Here is a 15,010-nt window from a genome sequence, read left to right on the forward strand (position 1 = left end):
TATTCTTACAATTGCTTTGCAGCTTAGGCTAGCTTCTTTACATAGCCAAACCACAGGTGCCCAAGCACAGAGTAGAACTCTGAGCCATGAGTCCTGGGCTGCAATTTTACTGTCCCTGAAATTGGATGAGATCGGCCTGCTGCCAAGATCCTCTTTAGAAGCCTCTCCCATTTGCGCTGGCTGATATCATCAGTAGTTTGAAAAAGAAATAAGTATATTCCACCTGATGAAATCTAAGCTTCTTCTCTGTATTTGCATTTGACCTTATTGGGATTGCTTGAGTTTCCAAGCTGTGGTCTCCCCCACATGCTCACTGGCAGAGCTCTGGCAGCCATCTTGGCAGACATGAATGTCTCCGAGGCAGGAGACAAAGGAAGTTTTCATCCATTATTAATCCATGTTCCTCTTTTCCACAGACCAAACATGAGTCTCTATATAGCTGCCAAAATTGTTGCAGACCCAAGAAAGAACAATTAGTTCTTTTCTCAAATACTGCTTATTATTCACCTAACTTAACAAATGTTTCCTTTAGATTTTCTGCTCCTTTGGGGGGACAGAACATATATACTAGTGGGTAATTACCAGTCAGTTCCCCCCACTGCAGTGCTGCAGTACTGGGAACTCAGGGTCTCGTGCATGTTGGGCAAGTGCTCTACTGGAGCACACCCCTAGCCCCAGTTGGATTTTTTTTTTAAATCAGCAGTGCTCCTAGCCATTTTAGTATCTCTGTAGCCAACTCCAAGAAGCAGTGTTATTCCAAAAGAGTTTGAGAGAATGTGCCAAAAGGGAAAGAGAAGACCTAAGACTGTTACGTATATCTCATGAGATATGAGATTGCAAGCTTGAATGTCTCCCAGGGGTCCCCTTGGAGTCCAGTGGTTATAACTGGAGGGTAGGATTCTTCTTCCTTTCTGACTGCCTTTTAATTCCATGTTCCTGCAATTTTAGGTATCCAATTGGTTTGGCAACAAGCGGATCAGGTACAAGAAGAATATTGGCAAGTTTCAGGAGGAAGCCAACCTCTATGCTGCCAAGACAGCTGTGACTGCCGCACATGCAGTGGCTGCAGCTGTGCAGAACAACCAGACCAACTCGCCTACCACGCCAAACTCCGGTGCGTACTGGACACTCACTCCCACCTTGTCCAGGGAGCAGAACCCTGTCCCACAAACCACCATACTGAGGACATAATGGATTTCAAAAGGAAGGTTTATGTTCCTGGGAAGGGTGAACAAATGGGTGGCCCTGCCAGTAAACCCACCCTTCACTGTGGATGCACCCACTACTGGCAAATCCAGGAACTTTTACACTCAGCACTGGCCTTTCATTCAGCAGTTAGGCAAAATGCTATCACTAATGATTGTTGTGGTTAATCTCCACATTTCTTTTTTTTTTTTTGGTTGGTCATGGGGCTTGAACTCTAGGCCTGGGCACTATGTCTGAGCTCTTCAGCTCAAGGCGAGCATTCTACCACTTGAGCCACAGTGCCACTTCAAGTTTTCTGGTGGTTAATTGGAGATAAGAATCTCATGGACTTTCCTGCCCAGGCTGGCTTTGAACCGTGATCCTCAGATCTCAGCCTTCTGAGTAGCTAGGATTATAGGCATGAGCCGCCAGTGCCCAGCTCCACATGTCACTTTAAGGTTATTAGTGGTCTGTGAAAGATTAAGATAACAGGGGTGAGAAATGTACAGGCACTGCCCACAAGGAAACTGAATGTTGGGCTAAGGTGCAGTGTGGCTTCCTCCTCCATCTCCTGCCTCTTATCAGTACAACACAGCCTGCTGGGCAAGTGGTGGTTATATGTGAGGAGATGGTACTTAATTCATGGATGCACTCCCCACTCCTCACCCCAGTATGTTTTGGTAAAGTTTATGTTTTCATTTGTGATGGAGTTAGAAATGATTTAGAGTTACAGAGGACTTGAGTGATAGTGAAAGATGTGCAGGTATTCCAGCAGATGGACCTGATACAAGAGACTTTTCTAAGATCAGATAGATAGATAGATAGATAATTTGCAAAAGAATATGCTAAAATATATTTAAAAGTTCATAAAGAAGGTTTTGTTTTGTCATGTACACACACACACACACACACACACACACACACTCCATCACTCTCTTTCTAGTGGAGCATGAATACTGGTGAAAAGAAGACAGAGTTATGGCTAGGAAAGAGCATCAAAAAACATGGCTTCTCCAGGTAATTATCCAACATGCCAGTGAGTGGCATTGACTTGATCATTAGTGACTTAGTCCTGGAGAGAAATGGAAACTAGGGGAAGGTTCCTGGCCAGCTTCTGGATGTTTTTCTGTTTATTTTCATTTTTCTCTTTGGTGTTTTATTTGGGCTTCCCCTGTGGTAGGATTTTTCCTAAAAGTAAAGTGAGCCACGGGACCTAACTCTGCAGTTAATTCTCCATCCTTCTAGATCTGGAAATGCCTTATGTTGTACACAGCTTCTCCCTTCTGTGTCTTTGCTCCTATCCCCTGTCTCTAGGTCTTTTGAGATACTTGTGTAGCTCTCTGTTATTCAGACACTTAACTCTTTCCTTTCCAGGTTCTTCTGGTTCTTTTAACCTCCCAAATTCTGGGGACATGTTCATGAACATGCAGAGTCTGAATGGGGATTCTTACCAAGGGTCCCAAGTCGGAGCCAATGTGCAATCACAGGTAGGAGAAATGCCCCACCAGGGGCCTTTCTAGCAGGGTAGGGTTTGGGCTCAAAACTCCTTACTCTGACCTCGTGGAAGTGATCTTCCAAATGGGACCCATTGCCCGTCACTGGGTGCTTCCAAATGGGACCCATCTGCCCGCCACTTAATTTAATGAGAAGTCAAGTGGACAGTGACTTTGATGATTCAAACCTGATGAACTTTGTGAATGCATTCGGCTCTGGCTTGAGCTCATGGAGATGGGGAGGTGGGGGAGTGTTTTTGTCAAAAATAGAACAGGAAAACTTGCTGGTGTGTGTGGTTTGAGAATATATTGCTCTCTTTCATTCCTGTATTTTTTGTAGGTTTGAATACAAAAACCTGAATTTTTAAAGTATATTCCAGGTTCAGACCCTTTCTTGCCCTCTTACTTAAGAATGATTACTCAGTTCTTTTCTTTGGGTGGGGGTTGGGTGGAAGGGATGGAGATCCGCATGCCAATTTCTGAGTAGGTTTTCACCCACAGCCACATGTATTTGGTTGCTGCATTGCCATGAAGATGTTATTATTTTGGCTGGTGTGAAAAAACAAAAGTGTGTGAGTTTAAATATGCAAGGAATTGTTGAAATTCTGCCAGTCACATTTGATTGATAAATTTGCTTTTCATTGAAGATTCCAAACCCCTGTGGCACACATAATTCAAATTGTTTCCTTTTTGTAAGTGATGATGTTTTAATAGATTTGGGATGATGAATTTTGTTTCGTCTCACTTCTAGGTGGATACCCTCCGTCATGTTATCAATCAGACGGGAGGCTACAGTGATGGCCTTGGAGGAAACTCACTGTATAGTCCACACAATTTAAATGTGAGTACTCCTGGACCCATTGTAGGAACAGTGTCGGGGAAACAGTGACTACTAAATAAATGAGTAGCCATTTGACTTGGGCTTCTCATCTTGCAGGGAGGTAGGGGAGGCAACAGCTCTGCTGCATTTTTATTGTATGCACCTCACTGCTTAGCATTATCTTGATGCCCTGAGAAGTCTCACAGATGCCCCGATGTGGCTGCCATCCTGTCATCAATAGGGACTTAAGCATCAGACCATTAAGACGCCATTTCCTAGCAGCCTTCTGGGAGATGGTGGAAAACAGGTCATTCATCTTAGATTCAAGCAGCAGGAAAACATCCCAAGCACAGGGCAGGTAAAGGTGAGAACCTTGGAGGGGCCAAGACAGATGAACAATGCAAGCTAAACAAAGAATCCTCTTCTTAAAAGTGTCCTGCTATATTGACGATAGTGGGGTGCAAAACGTGTTCTGTTAATGTCCTCTCAGCTTTAATAATGGAGGAACAATAATTTTAGCCATTAACCCATTAAAGTATTCCTTTTACTCCTACTCTGACATGGATAGGAAATGAAAAACACAGCTAGAGAGAGGGTGAGGATGGATCTCGCCATGTGTTGCTGAGTGGAGTGGTGGGCAGTCTGTGATTCCAGGCTTGGGAGGAAACATAATTGCCCCTGGGTACACAGTAGAAGACACAGGAAGAAAATGGACAAAAATACTCCTGTTTAGGGCCTTCGATTGTTATGAGAGTAAATATTAATGATTTAAAAAATGATTGAGGACATTCAATTGTAAAGGAATAAAAGGACCATTAAATACTCAAATCTTTTACATTTGAAATGTCAAATCTTTCTTTTTGGGTTTATAAATAACTCATAATAGCCCACAACAAACCATATAAAAAGCCTTTTAGTTGCATTTCTCCTTTTTCATTTAAGTGTTTTGAAATGCTTCAGAGAATGTGCGATATCCTTATCAACATGATAAAATATGAAACCGTGATTGCCTGCAGCATTTTACAGACATGAATTCCATCTTCACTGATGAGGCTTGATAAGGCGCTGTTGTATAATACAGTGCATAATCTCAAACCACCAGAGTAAGGATTAATTTATTTTGAAAAAAAAAGAATACTTGCTGACAACCTCTCCTCCAGCTGCCATGCTGGGTAGAAATATTGCACATTTGTTGTTTATAAATTTGGATAAAAGAGGAATGATGTTTACTTCAGATGGAATATCTTTAGACTTGTATCTGTGTAAGAGTTTTTCTTCTCCTAAGGAGATTTTCATACCTGAGGGGAAAACGGCTTTCCTTTCAGACAGGGAAGAGGACTTCAGAGCGACCCCCAAATACACATGGGCATGTCACCGCCCACCCTGACACTTCTGAGGCCTTCAAAAAACAGGGCCATGGCTGCTATTAGTTTACTATTATTTTTTATTAAATCTCATTTTTTATTTTTTCAACCTGAATTTGATTTGTCTCAAGCCCTGAAAAATCCTTTTACCTCTGGTTCTGTCATCTCTGAGGAGTTGTCTGTCTCTCAGCCTCCTTTTCACTGGCCCTAGAGGAGGGAAGTGCTTTATATGCAGAACCGTGTGCAAATCAGAAGACGGAGTTCTCCAAGAGTAACTATGGCAAGTGGAGGCACAATTGCCAGCAGCAGCTGATCTACAATTTGTATTAGGCTGGGCAGGAAATCTACAAAGACTTCCCAGAAGCCTGGCAGCCTAGACCCAAAAGAGACCATGTGGATGGACAAAGAGAAGTTGCGGGTAGATGTGAGGGAGGCAGGAGACATCGTAGCCCATATCTAGCATGGTATGGGGGTCTGGGATGGGATTGTGGAGGCCAAGATCAGCTGAAGCTGCAGGCACTGGTGTCAGCCAGCTCGACCTCACCTTCCCTCCAGAAAGGCCTGCCCCGTCACTTCCACTCAGTGTTCCCCAACTCACAAGCCCAGCACCCCCCTCTTCTTGACTGACATAAAAATATGTAGCGACAAGCTGTCTGCCACAGCAGAAATCTGATCAGACATTGACTTCAACAATTGCCTCTATAGGCCGAGACAGGAGGCAAATTTGTTTCTGAGGACTGTTGTTACTGGTGCAGGTCGGAGGCAGGCAGGGCCAGCGGCACGTGCCGAGTGGAAGCAACAGCCCGGCGAGGGCTCCACTTGCAGACAATTAGAGTCCTGATTTGAATAGTATGTGCTCTTCCACAGGTCATGAGCTTTTGCTGTGAAAGATCTTATTTGGAGGGAAATTCTGGTCTTTATTTTCCAAGAGTCCCAGTAGCTGTCAGGTATGGGAGGAAAAGGGTAGAAACGGCCCTGGAGCCAAGCTGAGGTCCATCCCAGCGCTGTGCGGAGGCATCGCATTGAGCTTCTCTACTGCTCCTTCTTAAAGGATTTCTTTTGTGTTGCTTTGTTTTTGCCAACAGATCAGAGGCCAAGCTTTGCTGCAGCTTGGGCCTAGTGGAGCCCTTCTTCAGCATGCTGATGTATTGCCAAGTCTTTTCTTGATAGGATGGATTTGTTTTACATACATTTAATCCCACTTTAACACATGCTTCCAACTCCTGCCAAAATGGGTTTAGGAAATACATTTTGCTAATGCACTTTTGCTCTCATGTTGTCATCTGTGTGTTCTAAATTGGGGAGTGGAATTAATATGGAGATGTGCACCCGCTGATCTGTGCTTCTCCTTTCAGGCTAATGGAGGCTGGCAGGACGCAACAACTCCATCTTCGGTGACTTCTCCTACGGAAGGCCCGGGCAGTGTGCACTCGGATACCTCTAACTAACCTCCGGCACACTTCCCCGAGCTGACATGCCTTGACAAGTGCATTCCGAGCAATAGGAGGAAAAGGAAAGCGTTTTTGTAGCCCACCATCTACAGCTTTACTGTAAAACCTTGTCTTACTAGAGAACTTGGTAAATCTGTTTTTTAAGGAATCATACTCTCATTTGTATTTATACTTAAAACATACAATGTTAAAAAAAAAAAGCACTTTATCCAATTAGGCCAAGACTTAACATTGTTAACTGTCCTGTAGCTATTTTAGCATAATTTATTACCAATATTTTACGTTAATGGTTTCACAGTTGCCAATTACTTGGCCTTAAGGGTAAAAAGTACAATATATGCTAAACCTCAATCGTTAGAGCAGATGCAAAGATTCACCTCACCTAAATTGAACTCCTTACATATTTCCATCGCAGTCTTTGATTGCCTTTCATGTCACTGATGGAATAAAAGAGCTGTTTGGCGATCTCAGTTAATGCTGGTTGTGTTGAAGACCCTTCCTCATCACATTTGTGTTGCGATCTCTTATGTTATAATTAGATCAGAGACTGGTAGCCTCTTTTCTCTCTCTGGAAGCACCTGTACCCAGAGTCTGCTCGGTAATGAGATCACGGTTCCAGATTGTTCTGAGAGATGAAGATACTTGCTGCTGGTGGAGGTGAAAACGAGACCTGTCTCGTTATGATGTGCACTGGGTGCTGCACAGACTTGTCAAGGTTTGCTCCATCCTCTGGGCAGCCAGGAAAGGCTCTGCTCTCTGGAGTGTTGTATATAGTGTAGCAAAAGAGTATTTATACATCTCACCAATCAAAACACAGCTTTATTACCTCATGCGAACTCATACAAACCAATAGAATTTCAACATGTTCTGTAGCTTAGAGTGCTCACTTACTACCTCTGAACAATACTCACGCTGTAGTTTGTCTCTTTCTTATCTTTTTGCATCTTGTAATTAACTTTGTTTCCTTTCATAAAATGTAATGTACATTGTAATCTTTTAAAAGATAAATCAGGGTTGCATTTGCAACTTTTAAAAATCCGAGGGAAACATTGGGTCTTAATTTACCACAAGATCAGTAAAACTGTTGTAAATACTGAGAAACATTTTGAATGTTCTTCATCTTGTTACTAATCCATGCAAAAAAGAAAAAAAAAAGCAGCGACTAATTGTGATGCATTCAGATTTCAGTATTCAGTACTGTATATTTCCCCCTGTGTGCTGGGGCCCCCTCTCCTTTCTCTTTTGTATTGTATGCGATTCTGAAACTGATTGAGTCATGAAAATAATTTGTGGCGGTGATTCTAATGTATTAAAAAACGTTTCGTGTTCCTTTCTAACTGGATTACACCCTGGATTGAAAAGTCTTCCTTGTGGTAGTTATATGTAGTTTCAAACATGAATAAACTTTTTGCTTTCATGATTCCATGCTGATACCATTTCTCTTATTCTCCTCCTTGGGGCTGGCCAGCCTGCGCAGGCATTGAGGGTCGCTTACTCAGAACCAGGCCTGGTGGCTGGAAGCATAACGTATGGAGGTTGGAGGTAAAGCCCCCTGAAGGGGAGGTTCTGGGCCACTCATTTGACCACCATCACAAGCCCTCACCTGAACCTTTTTCCTGTTTTCATATGTTAGGAAATTGAAGCTCAGAGAAGTTAAGGCACAGAAAGCAATGGGCTGCACCTGGACCTCAGCTTGCCTGTCCTTGGTGCTCATGTTATCATGGACAGATAACTCTGAAACTTTTGCCTTTATGTAAATACCTACAGTCTTAGCACATTCTAGACTCCATACTTCCTTTGCTATAATTAAAGACCAGCAAAGTTTACTTGGAAAGAATGGGCCTTCTCTGTCATGAAAAGAAAAACTCCAAACTCGGCCACATCTCAACACTTCTTTAAATTCCAAATTTATAATCTGTAAGGACCACTAAAACTCTTTAACTGGATTAAATATGGTTTCTGGTTTATTCAGATTTTAAGGAAGTCCATATATTTTACATATGTGCCTGTTGCTAATATCTAAATCTTTTTGTAATAAAAGAGGTCCATAGCAGATAATTGGCTTGTTTACTATATCTCAAGGAAATGGACTCACAGGAAATCCGATTAATGTTAATCAGTTGGAGCAAATTGTCTATGATAAATACAACTGTTTTACTATTTTGGTTGGTAGAGGCAGGCAAAACAAGGTCTAGGGCCACTATCCCCATTAATCTTGAGGCAGTTACATGGTGAGGGTAAACTTTATAAAATAGATTGCCCTCCAAAGCTGTCCTCCCTCACATGGGCACTGAGCCTGCCTGTAGGAATCTCTCTCAGGACTAAATAGTTATTTGCATGATTGAATTAGCTTGTGGGTCAGCCTTTCTTATCTCTGTACATAAAACAATCTCTGTAATGTGTGGTTTTTGCAGAACATATCTTAAGGAAACCTAACACACAAATTCATCAGCCTTTAGTGTCTGCCGACAAACACTTCCTGAGACTGTCTTGGTTTTTGTCCTGGTCCAGCCTGTTGAAAGGAACCCTCAGTGCTGGCTGGGGAGCAGAAACATGTCCTTCCCATGTGCAGGCATCCCCTGCACACCTTCCCTCTTTGCTGCCTCCGGGAGGTTGAAGTATCTCACTTGGTACATAAGGAACTGGGGCACCAGCCTCACACACAGGTAAGCTGGAGTGTGACATCCGGCATGGAGAATGCCTGGGGCAAGAGTCCTAAGACTCTTGTATCTCACTCCAAATTGGGCCAAGGTCAGTTGTTGATGTTTGGTAGGTTTTCAACAGGTACTTTTTCAGTACCTGGTACCTTTTCTGCTGTGGGTTGGGGCAGAGATGAGGGAAGCCCCAAGGAGCCTGAACCCACTGAGGAAGTGAGAACCCCCAAATCCACTCAAACATCAAGGGATGTAAGCCATTTGCAAGCGAAGGGTCTTGGCCAAAGGTGCAGCATGTCAGATGAATACAGCCTACATGTGATTCTAAGCAATGTGTGTTTTCTGGAGCCTGGATGTCTCAGCAGCTGCTCTTGGCCCATAGTGTCAGTCTTCTACATGGAGACGCCTACGGGCAGTGAGACTGCGCATCACACGCGCATCACACCTGCATGTGTATTCTAGTACCAGAGCTTGAACTCAGCCTCATGCTCTTGCTTGTTTTTCTCAAGGCTGGCACTCTTTGTCACTTGAGCTGTACCTCCACCTTGGGCATTTTGCTGGTTAGTTGGAGATAAAAGAGTTCTATGGGCTTTTCTGCCCAGGCTGGCTTTGAACCATGATCCTTGGATCTCAGCCTCCCAGGTTAGCTAGGATGACAGAAGTGAGCCACCAGTACCTGGATGAGACATTTGCCCCTTATCAAGCCCACGGTAGAGCCTCATCCTTGTACCTTTCTTTTCCTAGAATCCGTGTTCCAGAAAAGCCCTTTGTGTGGCAAGTGACCTTAGGGTTCATCTCCCAGATGTGGGGGTGGGGCAGATGTGTGTTCGCAGATGTCAACTGACATCCTGGGTTTACTGAGCCTCTCCTGGTGCCTCGGCCAGCTTCTCTGCATTTTCTACATGCCTACAGCATGGAGCTGCTGTCCCATTTTCAGATGGTACGTGGGCTCAGAGCAGTGATGCCACCTGGGCAAAGTCTCCATGGAGCTGGGGTCTGGGAAGGACCTGCCTGGCACCTTCCAGGGTTCAGCTGAAGTAGGACCGAGAGGCTCCCATGGGCTTGGGCCATTAGGCCTCCCACGGGAGTCTTGCCTGTGATGTGCTGCTGAATGTCACTTCCTGCATGTGCAGGTCACAGGCTGGGGATGACTTGGGATGAGTCAGGTCTGGCATCATGAATAGTAGCCACAAACAGCACCTCGCCACGAGGGTGGCTGTGGCAATGACAGAGGTGCTGAGCACAGGGCCATGTCCCCTATGTGAGCTTTCAGTACGGGCAGAAGTCCTGGCTGTGCATGCGCCCTGCACCTCACCATGTCTCTGGCCAACTCTGGCTTCTGCCTTCACAGCTCTTAGGGCTCTTCCTGACTCTTCTCCCCATCCTTGCCAGCAGGAACACCACACCTAGTCTGTGACTATCACACACCCACATGGAAGTGTGGCTACTAATATCCCATTTCCAGGTGAGAATCGGAGGGTGAGTGCTGCCTGACCCAGGGTGGAAGCCACCTCAGCCGGGTGAGTGCGGACCAGACTATGAGTCTGGCTGTGTCCGAACCCCAGGGCCACATTTTAAAGCCAATTGAGCTAAACCCACAGACACCTGGGTCTTCTCCAAGTGTCTCTGCTGTCATGCTGGGTCCACAGGCACACCGTGTGCGTGTCCACAGCTAAGTGGGAAAAGGGAGGGATGTCAGTGTCTCCCCATGCCCTTCAAGAGCCACTGGCTCCTCTCAGGATGCCAGACATACCAGCAGGAGGCCACTGTGACCACAGGCACTTCAGGCCAGTGATGGATCTGTGACTCAACCCTGGTGAGTCTGAGGCCCAAACTGGGTAGAACCCAGTCTTTGCCTTATATCAGCTGCCTGTTTTTGAGTAAGTAATATAGCCTTCCTGTGCCTCAGTTTCCTTAGCTAAGGAAAGCACCTGCTACCAAGAATGGCAAGATCAGGAATGTAGGTCTAGGTAAAGCCCTTGATGGTGCTCTGCCCATAGTTGGGCAGAGACTGGCTACTCTTGGTACCTGTGACTTGGGCCAGGGACAGCTGGGGTGCAGAGCAATCAGATTCCACATCTTGTGATGCCACCCACACCCCTGCCCAAGTCCCAGGTGTCCCGCCCCCCTGGTCTGAGGTACAAAGGGCCAGAGTGTACCAGTCAGACTGAGTCCTGCCCTTCTGCAACTGTGTGTGACTGCAGGCGTGACACCTCCTCTTCCTCTGGTTCCTCATCTGTCAAGTAGAGACTCTGTTCCCACGTTCCTTCTGCAGATGTCATGCGTGAGTAAGCAATGCATGCCTAATGCTAGGCCCACAGGGTGAGATGGGTTCTTTCCTTGTTGTTTGTGCCACTTGATAATTCAGATCAGAAACAGGGTGTGTATTGGGGGGGGGATTGGGTCCTTTGCTCTAAGGCTCTAAGTCTGTGGCAAACTGGAGAAGAAGGGTTAGCTGCTAAGCAGGGTCCTGAGGCTAGCTGGGCCTTTTTATCCCAGTCACTCTGGCCTGCCAGCCCCTACCCATCCAGCGTGGACCTCAGCTGAGCCTTCACCTCCCTACCACCATCTCAGGAGATAATAAAAGGCTGATTCTTTTTTTTTTCCTGGTAAAATTTCAGCGGAAAGTGTACGCATCATTAAATATGGAAATCCAGAATTTTATTAGCAATCTGCTAGATCTGAACTGACGCCAATTAAACAAAAAAGATATCATTTATAAAAAGGCAGAGTTCAACTTGTATTAAATATGAAATGCAATTTTCTCCTGGTTTTGATTTATTACTGGCGGTCCATTGTTCAAAGAAGCATGTTATATTTCAATAGAGAAATATTGTTTATTCATTAATATTTTAAAACAGGCTTATTGCTGTGCATGGCTCTCACCGAATGAAACTTATGATTTAAAACATGAATTAATAAACACATTTGAAAGTGTTAGACGAGATCACAACCTCTCATTTTTCATTTTCCTGGGAGCATATTAAATTTTTATAATTCGGCATCTACAGTTTTTTTTTCTTTTAAATAAAGATGCAGATTCCGAATTTACTCTGCTAATTTCAGGTAACCAGGAGTGAAAAGGCAATATCGTGGGGACCAGTGTCAGAAACATAGAATCCCCAAGAAGATGCTCAGGTTTTATTTTTCATAATATTCATAAATCAAAATAAATGAGCTTTGTGTGGGAGGCGGCGTTCGCAGGCTGGTGAGGAGGCAGGCTGGGGCAGGCCCACGCGTGCGCTGCAGGTGAGTTGAGAGTGCTGACACCCACACTCACTCCTGTGTGGACTCCTGAGGACACCCACAGGAAGGTACACATCATCCAGGATTTGCCTGAGTCTGTGTATCTCAGTTGTGCGGTTCAACAGTCAAGGGCAGTGTTTATTGAGCATCTACTTAGCAGGCACGGGTGGTGGCTGGGTCATGGGGTGAGGTGTCCTCTTCCCCCATAGCTCTCTGAATGATCTCCCCCGCACCTGGGCCTGTTGCATTCCCTCCACAGTGCCCCCAACACTGAAAACTACTTTCTATAGCAAGAGTTCATAGGAATAGGAGTTGGCCTAAGGAGAGACTGGAAGCCTAGGGCAGAAGAGATCTTTGTAGGCTGGAGAGGGGGAGGGGAAAGAGTTTTAGGGAAAGATGGGGTGACTTATGGCAGGGCCTGGATGGACCGTGTGGAGGAAATGGAGATTCAGGTAGGCAAGAGGAAAGAGCCTCCTATCAGGGGAGCCCCCCAGCCTGCCCCACTGCTCCCTCCTGCACTGCCGTCTAGGCTGCTGCCTCCCAAACCCTATGCCAGAGGAGGAAGCCAAGGCCTGGAAAGGTCCAGATTTGCCCACAGCCAAAAGATCAGGAAGAAGCTCGACCTTGTGCCTCCGTCTGAGGTTCCCACTTTCTCTGAAGAGGCTCAGGAGAGTGCTCCTTCACATTCTCTTGGAGTGGAACTGCCACTAGAACAGCGGGAGGCCTTGAGGGGCGATTAGTTTGTACTGGCTTAGTGTTCAGAACTTTCTAGTCTTGATGTCTGATCCTGCAATTTCTCTCAAGCCATTCTTTTTCAGAAATATTTTGGCCACTGTTGGTTCTGGGTATTTCAGTGTTGATTTTAGAATCAATCTGTGATGCTTCACCTAAAAAAAGAAAAAGCTGGAAGTTGAGTAGGGTGGTACATGCTTGTAATCCCAGCACTTCGGGGGTTGAGGCAGGAGGATTAGAGGTTTAAGGCTGCAGTCAGCTATATAGTGATATAGTAGGACCCTGTCTTGGGGCCTCGGGGGCAAGGGGAGAACTAAGGATGTAAGTCGGTGATGAAGTGCTTTTGGGGGAGGTCCCAGGTTTAATCTCTGGCAATGTAAAAGATTATTTATTTTAAAAACTGTCCGTTTTGTGATCACATTAAATACATAAAATTAGGGGTATTGGAATCTTTAAGATATTGCCTCAGTTCACAAACAAGGGTTATTATTTAGATCTTGTTTAGCATCATTCAATAAAGTCATACTATTTGCCCACAGTGGTACCCCTGGTACAATCAGGGAACCTTACATCAGTCCGTCACTCTCATCCCAATCTTGTTTACATGAGGGTGCCGTGCATTCGACAAATGTCTAATGATACATACTGTTATGGAATCATATGGAACAGTTTCATGACAGAAAAATTCTCTGTGGTCCGCTGCCGCTCCAGTCCTGGAAACCACAGATCATTCACCATCTCCGTCGTTTTATCTTTTTGAGATTATATCATCATAATAATAGTGTGTAGCCTTCACAGTAAGATGTGTTAAAATTTCTTCCGGTCTTCTCATAGTTTGACAGCTCATTCCTAGTGCTGAGAAATATTCCATTCACTGGATGTACCACTGTAGTATTTATCCATCGTGGTTGTTTCCACATTTGGGAAGCTGCACACACAGTTTTAGTCAAGGGTTCTTAATTTATCTCTTTTTTTTTTCTTTTTTCTTGTCCTATTGCACTAGCTAGGACTTCCAGTATGATACTGAAAAACAATGGTGAGGAAAGATATCCTTGCTTTCTTCCTGATGTCAAAGGGAAATATATAATTGTTCATTGTTTAGGTTGATGCTAGAGATAAATACTTTTGAGGTAGACATTCTTCATCTAGTTAAAGTTCCCTTCTAGTCCTAAGCATCTGTCGACACTGGATATTATCAAATGCCTTTAAAAAATATCTATTCATATAATTGGGGGATTTTTTTAAAGTGTGGTAGTTTGATAGTTTGCATTCATTAACTCATTTTGGAAGAACCAGCATGGCATAGCTAGGGCAGATCCCATTGGATGGTGGTATATTATTGTTTTTCTACATTGTTGGTCCCACTTTGTCAATGTTTTATTAATTTTCTACACTCTTTCTTTTCATCTATGTATGTACTACTTGGTCTTTCGTAGATAACATGTTTAATCTTTCAACCACTCTGCCCATTTCTCTCTTTTGTTATCACTTAGACTGCTGGCATTTAACTTGATTATTGACTGCATTATTTAAATGTATACTGTGGATTATTTTTACTGTTTTTTTTTTTTGTCAGTTGTGGGGCCTGAACTCTGGGCCTGGGCGCTGTCCCTCAGCTCTTCATCACAAGGCTAGTGCTCTACCACTTGAGCCACAGCACCACTTCCAGCTTTTTCTGCTTATGTGGTACTGAGGTATCAAACCCAGGGCCTCATACATGCAAGGCAAGCACTCTACCACTGAGACACTGCTTCTAGTCTTCTTTCCCACATTTTTTCTGCCTTTTGAGTTTTTAAAATTGAGCTTTTAATATCATTCCATTCTCTCCACTCCTAAGGTTATCAATTATAGTTTCAAAAATGTATTACTGGGCTTGCAATATGCTTTTACAATGAATTCAAATCTACTTTCAAACAGAAATATGCCAATTTAGGACTAGTGCAAGTACCTTATAATCACATTTTTAGATTTTGTTGTTGTGGTGGGGTGCTGGGAGCTGAGCTCAGGGCCGCATGCATGCTAGGCAAGGTCCTACCACATCCCAAGCCCCACAAAATACTTCAAA

General features: G+C 44.4%; 1 protein-coding gene across 2 annotated transcripts in view; it reads left to right on the forward strand.

Annotated features, from left to right (window-relative positions):
* Positions 1-7,735, forward strand: part of Pbx3 (pre-B-cell leukemia homeobox 3) — a 218,181-nt gene extending 210,446 nt beyond the window's left edge. Inside the window, exons 5-8 of one of the 2 annotated variants that reach the window (XM_013021536.1) lie at positions 949-1,114; positions 2,560-2,672; positions 3,430-3,519; positions 6,218-7,735. In XM_013021536.1, the coding sequence (XP_012876990.1) occupies positions 949-1,114; positions 2,560-2,672; positions 3,430-3,519; positions 6,218-6,310 (462 nt within the window). In that variant the 3' untranslated portion in view covers positions 6,311-7,735. The remainder of the gene's footprint in view (positions 1-948; positions 1,115-2,559; positions 2,673-3,429; positions 3,520-6,217) is intronic. The other variant, XM_013021537.1, reaches the window with a different exon arrangement.
* Positions 7,736-15,010: the final 7,275 nt, after the last annotated feature.

Source organism: Dipodomys ordii, unplaced genomic scaffold (assembly GCF_000151885.1).
Source record: "Dipodomys ordii isolate 6190 unplaced genomic scaffold, Dord_2.0 Scaffold55, whole genome shotgun sequence".
In the NCBI taxonomy this organism is placed as follows: domain Eukaryota; kingdom Metazoa; phylum Chordata; class Mammalia; order Rodentia; family Heteromyidae; genus Dipodomys; species Dipodomys ordii.